The sequence below is a fragment of the Polypterus senegalus genome, chromosome 6 (assembly GCF_016835505.1).
Source record: "Polypterus senegalus isolate Bchr_013 chromosome 6, ASM1683550v1, whole genome shotgun sequence".
NCBI lineage: Eukaryota > Metazoa > Chordata > Cladistia > Polypteriformes > Polypteridae > Polypterus > Polypterus senegalus.
The window spans coordinates 70,315,485-70,328,544 of record NC_053159.1 but is presented as its reverse complement, the minus strand read 5'-3'; the positions used below and the strand labels follow the sequence as shown (position 1 = coordinate 70,328,544).

Here is a 13,060-nt window from a genome sequence, read left to right as displayed (position 1 = left end):
GGAACACCGTAGTGACGACTTGGTTTAACATTACTTGGCAAAAGGGAAAGTGGGGCAAGGTGCCCTGGTGCATTTGTGTCTCCCATAAATGCAGCTTCACTTGAAATCACTTTGTGATTGTGCACGTGTAAAAACGTCCGCTGAATTGTCAGATTCTTATTTAATTCATCTGCTTTCTGTATCTTCTGCATTGCATTCAGGTCTTTCAGGTTACCCTAATGGTTTGTCTCATAGTGCCGTCTTAGATTAAATTCTGTAATTACAGCCACATTAGCTCCACAAATGAGACACACGGGTTCAGTAAACATATACTCAGCCTCCCATTGGTTTTTAAAGGCTCTATTTTCAGAATCAACTTTTCTCTCCAGCATCGTGTGAGCTAGCTTCACAATAACTTGCAGCATCATAAGCTAGACTTGATTAACGCGGTAAGTGTTCGGCAAGGCAGCTGAAGCGCTGCATTATGGGATCTGTAGTTTATTGTGTTACCAGCGCTTCATATACCCGGCCATTAATAACAATAATACAGTATATAAAATGATCTCGCGGGCCGGATATAATTACACGCCGGGCCGGATGTGGCCCGCGGCCCTTGAGTTTGACACATTTTTTCAAATGTGATCGCACAATTCAGCCTGCATGCCTCAATAAGTCATCCTCCCCTCGCTCTTACTTTTTTACCGTTCATCTAATGAATACACTGAGTATGGCTTTACCAAAACAATCATTGATGGCGAATAAAGTATCCATTATTCGAGTATGTAGATCGGGATATATATATACATATATATATACCCGCGTATCGCAGCGGAGAAGTAGTGTGTTAAAAAGCTAGAAAAGAAAAGGGAACATTTTAAAAATAACGTAACATGACTGTCAATATACAGTATTTGTTTTGTGAGTGTTACTGAGTGTTGCTGTCATCAAGGATTTGATTATCATTATTTCTTTCAATCAGGTTTGTATTTGTAGGATGTGTTGTGTTCAAGTTACATTCCGTGTTTGTCAATCGTTGTAAAGATGACAGGTTTCTTTCATCGATTCGTTTCTTACTGTTTTTTTTTTTTTACACTGTCTTCCTTTAGCGGGACATTGACTTTTTCCAACGTGTGCTTTGTTTCCGCAGTAGCTGGATTTATGAATATGACGCTTCTTATTTTTTGCTGCCTTTTCAATTGTGTAATTCGGTTTTTGTTCAGCGCTCTTTGGAACTGTTGCTTTTATCTGTGCAATGCGCCAGTTCACGCGAGTCGCTTCGTACATGCATCGAAGGTTCCCAGCTGTGCTGGTGCCATCTCGTGCTATGTCCATGGCTGTATTTAATGTTACCTTAGTCCTGGCACTTAAAACTTTCTCTCGCAGTTTCACTGAGTTTGTGTCAAACACCACCCTGACCATCTCATCTTCCTCTCCATAAACACAGTCCTTCACCCGTGAATATTTAGTGAGAGTTTGCTATTGGATTGCCGCTGACGGACGGACGGCCTTATATGGGCAGGCACTAAATTACAAATGCCAGCGGCAGCCTGTCTATGAACTTAATTTAAAGTGTAGGTTTACATCGTGCTTTGTTTCCGAAGTAGCAGAACTCATGAATATGGTTGTATATGTCACTCGCTCGCTTCTTATTGTTTCGCTGCCTTCTCAATTATATAATGCATGTTTTCTTCAGCGCTTTTTGGAGGTCTTCCTGGTTTTCTATGTACTGCGTGTTTACGTGAGAGGCGTGATGATGTGACACGAAACTCCCCACGGCTTCAAGCTCATCTCCATTACAGTAAATGGAGAAAAACAGCTTCCAGTTATGACCATTACGCGTAGAATTTCGATATAAAACCTGCCCAACTTTTGTAAGGAAGCTGTAAGGAATGAACCTGCCAAATTTCAGCCTTCCACCCACACGGGAAGTTGGAGAATTAGTGAGTGAGTGAGGGCTTTGCCTTTTATTAGTATAGATTATACAGTACACACATAAATTTGGTTTGCGTCTGTAATAGACTGTGTACATTTATAGTACTGTACTTGTAAAAGTTACTGTTTATTTTTTCACTTTTATTCTCTCAGTCATGATCACGATACATACTACTGCCCTAGGGATCTGACGCCGTTAGTTTTTAATTTGAAACTGGGAATAACTGTAGATGTGAGTAGTGTTTTGAGGCAATGGAACTGGACATTCTCTGATGTGGTGGGATAAAAGCTGACCCACAAATGCTGTTGAATCTGCCTTCTTTGCATCTCGCCGTCACTTTATTTTTTTTATTCAGTTTTATTGTGTATTCCTGCTCACGCAGAATTAGTATGCACCTTATGATGTCAAAAAAAAAAACCAGAGACATAGGTATATATGATATTTGAATTAAAGTAAAGTAATCCCTCCTCGATCACGGGTGTTGCGTTCCAGAACCCCCCCCCTCCCGATAGGTGAAAATCCGCGAAGTAGAAACCATATGTTTGTATGGTTATTTTTATATATTTTAAGCCCTTATAAAGTCTCCCACACTGTTAACATTATTAGAGCCCTCTAGACATGAAATAACATCCTTTAGTCAAAAGTTTAAACTGTGCTCCATGACAAGACAGAGATGGCAGTTCTTTCTCACAATTAAAAGAATGCAAACATATCTTCTCTTCAAAGGAGCGCTGTCAGGAGCAGAGAATGTCAGAGAGAGAGAGAGAGAGTGCGTGACAGAAAAGCAAACAATCAAAAAATCAATATGTGCTGTTGGGCTTTTAAGTATACGCACCGCGATAAAGCAGCCAAGGGAGCAATGTGAAGGTAGTGTTTCAGCATTTTTTAGAGTAGCGTCCGTATCTTCTAGGCAAACAGCCTCTGCTCACACCCCCTCCGTCAGGTGCAGAGCATGTCAGAGAGAGTGAGAGAGACCAAGAAAAGCAAACAATCAAGCACCGCTTGGGAAGCACATCGTATATCATTGAGGAGTTTTATTTAATACGTAATACATGCTCTGATTGGGTAGCTTCTAAGCCATCCCTCAATAGCGTCCCTTGTATGAAATCAACTGGGCAAACAAACTGAGGAAGCATGTACTTTAAATTAAAAGACCCATTGTCCGCAGAAATCCATGAACCAGCTTAAAAATCCATGATATATATTTAGATATGCTTACATATAAAATCCGCGATGGAGTGAAGCCGCGAAAGTCGAAGCGCGATATATAACGAGGGATCATTGTATTCATTTTGTGACCTTTTATGAGGTCAGTTCAGCGCTATATACAGTACAATCATCAAATTCAAATGTTAACAGTTCAAACACACGCGCAAGAACCGTCCTTCCTACATTTACGACATGTGTACCTGTTCAATGCACACACTTCTCTCTATTCTGTGGTTTGTATTACACACCTGAAAGAAAAAGACAATATATGTGACATTTTGAAGAAATCATTTTATGACCTAAATAGTACCAATCAGAAAACATCATCGCACTAATGCAATATCATTTGAAAACTAACAGAGTCAGATCAGGTGTGAATTTATGCTGGTGCTGTTGAAGAGTCAGATCTGGAGAGAAAAAAAAGGAAAGACAAATATATGTGACATTGGTTATAAATTTATGGTAGTTGTAAAAGTTAGCTTTCTTCAGTTTTATTCTCTCAATCACGATCACGCTCTAACAACCATCCCCACCTCCCAGATCTGACTCTAAGTAACAGCGCCTGCGTAAATTCACACCCGATCTGACGCTGTCCTTGTGTGTGTGTCAACATTAAATTTGATGAATGCATATAGCGCTGAACTGACTCCATAAAAGGACATAAAATGAATAATTCCAAATATCATATATACCTACATCTCTGTTTTTTTTTTTTCACATCATGGACCATAAGGTGCTACTAAATCTGCGTGAGCAGGAACACTCAATAAAACTGAATAAAAAGAAATAAAGTGACGGTGAGATACGAAGATGGCAGATTTACCAGCGTTTGTGGGACAGCTTTAATCCCTCCAGATCAGAGAATGTCCAGTTCCACTGCGTCAAAACACTACTCACATCTACAGTTATTCCCAGTTTCAAATAAAAACTAAATGCGTCAGATCCCTAGGGAGGTATTATGTAACATGATCGTGACGGAGTGAATAAAAGTGAAAAAAAAAGGTAACTTTCACAAGTACAGTACTATAAATGTACACAGTCTGTTACAGACGCAAATCAAATGTATGTGTGTACTGTATAATATTAACAATAAGAGCAGAGACAGTCAGGCTGGAACCGGGAACTATTAATTATAAATCAGCAAATCTTACAGCTACGCCACGGAAGCTGTTCTATTGTCGTTGAACCTTTTGTGAAAGTGTTTATTTGATCTTTGGACTTCAGACTTCACACATTCTATAGTTTATGCCTACATTTTGTAACATTTATTAGTAAAATATAAAAAAGTTTCTGTTTTAACAATGTCTTTACACAGATTACTGTAGAAACGGAACACACATGAAATGCAGGTGTTCCAAATAACAATATATTATTTCCACTCTAAATCTCAAGCACTTGACTCCCAGATAATCAAACAAGGCATGATCTGGGTGAACTTTGTGAACATTCTGCTATGGTGGGGGGATGGAATAGCAGACTGCTTGCTGCTTATCTTAATCGGCATATTTACAGGACAAAAGATGCTGACGGAGAGGTGCGAATGGATTTAAGATGGGCCAGATTTACGAGTTTTCTCGTAGGCTCTGGTAATTCTAGTGTTAAGGCCTGATCAGAGCTGCTCCATGCGACTAATTCTTATGCATTCAGCCCACATCGCATTTCTCTGCTCTGGTAATTGTAATGTTAACAGATCATTCACTACAAGGTGTTGGCAGTCAGAGACATTTTACAAATTAACTTAGCTATCATTAATAAAAAATACATTCCTGTGTAGGTGGAAAGCTAAAATTTGGAAGGCTCATTCCTTACAGCTTACTTACAAAAGCTAGGCAGGATTCATTTAGAAATTCTACACGTAAAGGTCATAACTGGAACCTACTTTCATCCATATCTGTGTGAGTCGCATCATCACGCCTCCCACGTAATTGAGTGCCTGCCCATATAAGGTAAATTTGTTAAAATTGCTGGTGAAGGACTGTGCTTATGCAAACGAATAGGAAAGCAAGGTGTAAAGCTTAAGTTTAAATTAAGTTCATAGACATGCTGCCGCTGGCGTTTGTCATGCCTAAGATGAACACGATATTCGCGAGATATAAGATTACTGAGAGGACGCAGGGTATAAACGAGACTTCTGATCACATTCTAAGTTAAAATTGCTGGTGAAGGGCTGTGCTTATGCAAACGAAGATGAGATGGTCAGGGAAATAATAGTGTTTGGCACAAACTCCTCGAAATTGCGAGAGAAACTTTTAAGTGCCGGGTCTGAGCTAAAATTAAATAAAGATGTGGACATTGCATGATCGCACGAGATATTTGCGAGATACAAGTTTAATGAGAAGACGCAGGGTATAAAGCCTCGATGTTAAAGACCTGGCGAAGTCATGGAGAACATGGAAGGACGAGTTCAGATTATACACAGAACTTGCAATGCCGGAGGCAGAGGAAAACACTAACGTCAGATTATTCAGTTATCTTATTGGATAGAGTGGCAGAGAATTGTGTCAGGCACTGACCGGTGATGTAAGACCTGATGAGTTAACCAAGAGCTTGATGATACGTAATTTTAATAAACATTACAACCCGATAAGAAACGAAACTGTAGAGAGGTTCAGATTTTTTTCAAGAAATCAGGCAAGGGGAGAAAATATAGACAACTACGTCACAGATCTAGAGTGTTAGCAGGCAGATGCAATTTTGGTGAGATTAAAAGTTCCCTTATACGTGACCAAATTGTGTGCGAAACCAGTGATGCAAGTTTGCAACAAAGATTACTGAGAGGAGACAAACTGACTTTAGAGAGGTGCATACAAATATGCAGAGCCACAGAACTGTCGAAGGAGAACAGCAGAACAGTCACACGGGCTTCCCTATTCTATACTTCTCCCAGTGCGTCTCTCTAAAAACTCAGTGTGGGAACATTATCATAAGGCTTAACAATCTTATTGTTACACCTTCTACGTGCACCCAACCATCCTTATTACGGAGTCTTCCTTGCTTTACCATTGGCTGCTTCTTTCCATTCACCTTCCTAGCTCTTTATTTAAACAGTTTTCATTCTCACTTTTCCACTTCTTCGCTGTCTTCTCCCTTTTCGTTCAAAATACGCGCCTCCTTGTCTTTTTACAGTCAGTTCCCCTTACATCACACCATGGTACATTTAGCAAGGACCCACAGGCGTAGTTTGCCCCCAATTCTTCTTAAACAGATATCCCACAGATGGTTAATTACTGGGACATAATCTCTAAAAGGAAGCGCACGGCAGAAACAGTTAAAGGCACACAAAAAATTTTTTGACAACCGTTACAAGACGCTGTCGCTAAATACTCGCAAGAGATTCCACAAGTTTATAGACACGCTGCCGCTAAATATTCACAGGAAAATCCACAAGTTAATACTGGGAATGCCTGTTAAACATCTTACATTCACGAGTAGCGATTTGGGTAGTGAAAACTTTGATGAATGAAACCTGTTATCTTTACAACAGTTGACAAACACGGAATGTAACTTCAAAACAACACGTCCTCCAAATACAAACCTGATTGAAAGAAATAATGATAATCAAATCCATGATGACAGCAACACTCATAACAGTGACAAAACAATTACATTCACAGTCAGGTTATATTATTTTTAAAATGTTTCCTTTTCTTTTTCATAACTTCTTTAACACACTACTTCTCCGCTGCGAAGCGCGGGTATTTTGCTAGTTTACTCTACTTTCAACAAAAAAAGATAACAGTGGTATTTCTTTTATTTCCTAGGAACATCTGAGTACTGGGGTGTTTTCCGAACAAAGATGTTTAGTGAAGCAGTATCTAGTTGTATGAAATTAAATCAAATGTGAAAAACTGGCTGTGCAAAAATTTGGGTACCCTTGTATTTTTGCTGATTTGAATGCATGTAACTGCTCAATAGTGATTACTTGCAACACCAAATTGGTTGGATTAGCTCGTTAAGCCTTGAACTTCATAGAAAGGTGTGCCAATCATGAGAAAAGGTATTGAAGGTGGTCAATTGCAAGTTGTGCTTCCATTTGACTCTCCTCTGAAGAGTGATAGCACGGGATCCTCAAAGCAACTCTCAAAAGATCTGAAAACAAAGATTATTCAGTATCATGGTTAGTGGAAGGCTACAAAAAGCTATCTCAGAGGTTTAAATTGTCAGTGTCAACTGTAAGGAATGTAATCAGGAAATGGAACGCCACAGGCACAGTTGCTATTAAGCCAAGGTCTGGCAGTCCAAGAAAAAATGCAGGAGTGGCATATGCGCAGGATTGTGAGAATGGTTATAGACAACCCAAAGATCACCTCCAATGACCAGAAAGAACATCTTGCTGCAAATGGTTTATCTGTACATCGTTCTACAATTCAGCACAGTTTGCACAAAGAACATCTGTATGGCAGGGAGATGAGAAAGAAGCCTTTTCTGCACTCACACCACAAACAGAGTCGCTTGTTTGCAATTCATAACAAAAAGCACTTTGCATGGCGGAAGAAGAACACTGCACTCCAAGAAAAACACCTGCTACCTACTTGCAAATTTGGTGGAGGTTCCATCATGCTGTGGGGCTGTGTGGCTAATTCAGGGACTGGGGCCCTTGTTAAAGTTGAGGGTCAGATGAAATGAACCCAATATCAACAAATTCTTCAGGATGTTCAAGCATCATTCACACAGTTGAAGTTACATAGGGGTTGGATATTCCAACAAGAAAATGACCCAAAACACAGTTCGAAATCTACAAAAGCATTCATGCAGAGGGAGAAATACAATGTTCTGGAATGGCCGTCACAGTCCCCTGACTTGACTATGTATGGAAAATCTATGGGATGATTTGAAGCAGGCTATCCATGCTCGGCAGCCATCAGATTTAACTGAACTGGAGAGATTTTGTATGGAAGAATGGTCAAAAATACCTCCATCCAGAATCCAGACACTCATCAAAGGCTGTAGAAGAAGTCTTAGAGGCTGTTATATTTGCAAAAGGAGGCTCAACTTTGTATTGATGTAATATCTCTGTTGGGGTGTAAAAATTTATGCACCTGTCTAATTTTGTTATGATGCATATTGCATATTTTCTGTTAATCCAATAAACTTAATTTCACTGCTGAAATACTACTGTTTCCATAAGGCATGTCATATATTAAAAGGAAGTTACTACTTTGAAAGCTCAGCCAATGATAAACAAAAATCCAAAGAATTAAGAGGAGTTCCCAAACTTGTTCATATGACTGTATACATACATATATATATATATACATACATATATATATATATATATATATATATATACATACATATATATATATATATACATATATATATATATATATACACATATATATATATATACATATATATATATATATATATATACATACATATATATATATATATATACATACATACATATATATATATATATATACATATATATATATATATATATATATATATATATATATATATATATATATATATATATATATATATATATACATATATATATATATATATATATATATATATATATATATATATATATATATATATATTATATATATATATACATACATATATATATATATATATATATATATATATATATATATATATATATATATATATATATATATATATATATATATATATATATATATATATATACATATATATACATACATACATACATACATATATATACATACATACATACATATATATACATACATACATACATACATACATACATATACATACATACATACATACATACATACATACATACATATATATATATATAATACATACATACATACATACATACATACATACATACATACATATATATAATGAGATCCCTGGCAATTTCCTAACAATGAAAACATATAAATTAACTCTGATAACAAAGGTTGCTCCTTTATTTTTTAAGAAGATGGTTATGATGTAAAATGACTTCACAGCCCTTCAAAATCACTTGGACAATACTTTCATTCAAAAAAGAAATGCAGCACCAAGGTCATTTAAGTATAACAGATGAAACAACAACAGATAGCCTGATCAAGAACACCAAGAATCCAAAGATAACTCTGAAGAATATATGGGCCTTTTTTGTAATCAAACACAGGTCAATGTAAAAATGTCACAGCAACATCATAAACATCAACTGAAAGATGGATACAGTACACTGATTTAACCTGTTTTGCCATTATGCTTAAGCTGATGTCATATTATACGACTACTTGGAGAACAGGTCAAACATAATGAGGGAAAAAAATAATTTAAATGATTTTAGCAAAAGGCTGCAACATAATAAAATGTGTAAAAAATGATGGGGTCTAAATACTTTCTGAAGGCACTGCCCATGGTTTATAAATCGGTTATAGTCAAGTGTTAATACTGACTGTTTGTAGGACATATATAATTGTTATTTGTATTTACTCAAAAGTACTACATTTACTTTCTGACAACACAACAAGGGACACAAATATTTGTTATTTAACTAACAATGCACTGAACTTCAAATAAAATTGAGTTACAAAGGAACATACTTGCTCTTTGACCTCTATATTATGCTCTCCCTCCAAAATTAAGGTTACAGCTTGTACAATCTGTTTCCCATGTGAGGTCATAATCTGGTCAATGTGCTATGAAAAAAGAAAAAAAAAAACAATGTCTTTAAGAATGATATCATTGTCTACCAGAATCATCATATAACTAATAAATACACAGAGTGCATGACTGTTGCATTAGGAAAAAGACTTAAAATAAAAATAAACAGTATAAGATAAAGTAACAGAAAAATGAATAAAAATCTAATGTATAAGTAGATATTTGCTTTATGGTATTGGCCATACTTCTTCCATGTTCAAGATCCTTAGTTTTAAGAATGTTTATTTTAAGTCCAGCATATTTTTAAACAACTGGCTCATCTTTTAGAGCACAATATGCAATGCATTCTTGAGAAACAAAAAAGTTTTCATTTTACATTGCACTTACCTACGAAAGCTTATTTTCAATACAAAAAAATGTATTGTATTATTTTGCAAAAGAAGTGTATATTTTAACATTAATTACTGCAAGATTTCTCAAAATCAATGATTTTTTTGCAAAAACATTACCTTTGCTGCAAGTAATATTGTGCATGCATCAGTTGATTAATAGCAGCTATGTGAGGGAGAGTTCAAGTACACACAATCATATACATATCCATCCATCCATCCATCCATCCATCCATCCATCTTCTAACCAGCTGAATCCGAATACAGGGTCATGGGGGGTCTGCTGGAGCCAATCCCAGCCAGCACAGGGCACAAGGCAGGAACCAATCCTGGGCAGGGTGCCAACCCACCGCAGGACACACACAAACACACCCACACACCCAGCACACACTAGGGCCAATTTAGAATCACCAATCCACCTAACCTGCATGTCTTTGGATTGTGGGAGGAAACCGAGCGCTCGAGGAAACCCACGCAGACACGGGAGAACATGCAACTCCACGCAGGGAGGACCCGGAAGTTGAACCCAGGTCTCCTAACTGCGTGGCAGCAGTGCTACCACTGCGCCACCGTGCCGCCCACATACATACATATACACATATATATATATACATACATATATACATACACACATATACAGGTGCTGGTAATAAAATTGGAATATCATGACAAAGTTGATTTATTTCAGTAATTCCATTCAAAAAGTGAAACTTGTATATTAGATTCATTCATTACACACAGACTGATGTATTTCAAATGTTTATTTTTTTAATTTTGATGATTATAACTGACAACTAATGAAAGTCCCAAATTCAGTATCTCGAAAATTTGAATATTGTGAAAAGGTTCAATATTGAAGACACCTGGTGCCACACTCTAATCAGCTAATTAACTCAAAACACCTGCAAAAGCCTTTAAATGGTCTCTCAGTCTAGTTCTGTAGGCTACACAATCATGGGGAAGACTGCTGACTTGACAGTTGTCCAAAAGACAACCATTGACACCTTGCACAAGGAGGGCAAGACACAAAAGGTCATTGCTAAAGAGGCTGGCTGTTCACAGAGCTCTGTGTCCAAGCACATTAATAGAGAGGTGAAGGGAAGGACAAGATGTGGTAGAAAAAGTGTACAAGCAATAGGGATAATCACACCCTGGAGAGGATTGTGAAACAAAACCCATTCAAAACTGTGGGGGAGATTCACAAAGAGTGGACTGCAGCTGGAGTCAGTGCTTCAAGAACCACCACGCACAGACGTATGCAAGACATGGGTTTCAGCTGTCGCATTCCTTGTGTCAAGCCACTCTTGAACAAGAGACAGTGTCAGAAGCGTCTCGCCTGGGCTAAAGACAAAACTGCTGCTGAGTGGTCCAAAGTTATGTTCTCTGATGAAAGTAAATTTTGCATTTCCTTTGGAAATCAAGGTCCCAGAGTCTGGAGGAAGAGAGGAGAGGCACAGAATACACGTTGCTTGAAGTCCAGTGTAAAGTTTCCACAGTCAGTGATGGTTTGGGGTGCCATGTCATCTGCTGGTCTTGGTCCATTCTGTTTTCTGAGGTCCAAAGTCAATGCAGCAGTCTACCAGGAAGTTTTAGAGCACTTCATGCTTCCTGCTGCTGACGAACTTTATGGAGATGCAGATTTCATTTTCCAACAGGAACTGGCACCTGCACAAAGTGCCAAACTACCAGTACCTGGTTTAAGGACCATGGTATTCCTATTCTTGATTGGCCAGCAAACTCACCTGACCTTAACCCCATAGAAAATCTATGGGGTATTGTGAAGAGGAAGATGCAATACACCAGACCAAACAATTCAGAAGAGCTGAAGGCCACTATGAGAGCAACATGGGCTCTCATAACACCTGAGCAGTGCCACAGACTGATCGCCGCATTGCTGCAGTAATCCAGGCCAAAGGAGCCCCAACTAAATATTGAGTGCTGTACATGCTCATACTTTTCATGTTCATACCTTTCAGTTGGCCAACATTTCTAAAAATCTTTTTTGCATTGGTCTTAATTGATATTCTAATTTTTGAGATACTGAATTTGGGACTTTCATTAGTTGTCAGTTATAATCATCAAAATTAAAAGAAATAAACATTTGAAATACATCAGTCTGTGTGTAATGAATGAATCTAATATACAAGTTTCACTTTTTGAATGGAATTACTGAAATAAATCAACTTTGCCATGATATTCTAATTTTATGACCGGCAGCTGTATATATGTGTGTGTGTGTGTGTGTGTATGTGTATATATACAGGGAGTGCAGAATTATTAGGCAAGTTGTATTTTTGAGGATTAATTTTAATATGGAAAAAAAAAAACAAACACAGTGCTATCAGTCAATCCAAAATGTTAATAAACCTGAAACCTGAATGTTTCACAACGGAAATGTGAGTGTGAACATCATCAGGGAATACATATGTGCAAGACAATTATTAGGCAACTATTAGTGTGCAGATTTATTATGCAACTAAAGGAAAAATGAAAATTTTCCCATCTCACTTGTTTATTTTCATCTGTTATAGTGAGAATAATAAACAAACACCTCAAAATTTACAAATAAACATCTCTGACATTTCAAAAAAAATAAATCAATCAATCAATGACCAATATAGTCACCCTTCTTTCCAATAACAGTCATAAGCCTTTCTTGATCTGTTGACGATCAGCTTTTTGTGGAGCAGTGACTACAGCCTCCCAGACACTCTTCAGAGAGGTGTATTGTTTTTCTCCCCCGTAAATCTAGCGCTTAAGAAGTGCCCACAAGTTCTCGATAGGGTTTAGGTCAGATGAGGAAGGGGGGCCATGTCATTATTCCTTCATCTTTAAGGCCTTTACTAGCTGGCCATGCAGTGGAGAACTTCGATGCAAGTGATGGAGCATTGGCCTGCATAAAAATCATGGTCTTTTTCCTGTATCACTGTTTGAAGAAAGT

General features: G+C 37.5%; 1 protein-coding gene across 8 annotated transcripts in view; it reads right to left on the bottom strand.

Moving 5' to 3' along the window:
- Window positions 1–13,060, bottom strand: part of armc8 (armadillo repeat containing 8) — a 276,158-nt gene that overhangs the window by 20,146 nt on the left and 242,952 nt on the right. For 7 of the 8 annotated variants that reach the window (XM_039756304.1, XM_039756308.1, XM_039756310.1 and 4 more), the window contains one exon: window positions 9,670–9,765. The exons of the other annotated variant lie outside the window; for it this stretch is intronic. In XM_039756304.1, the coding sequence (XP_039612238.1) occupies window positions 9,670–9,765 (96 nt within the window). The remainder of the gene's footprint in view (window positions 1–9,669; window positions 9,766–13,060) is intronic. 8 annotated transcript variants of the gene reach the window in all.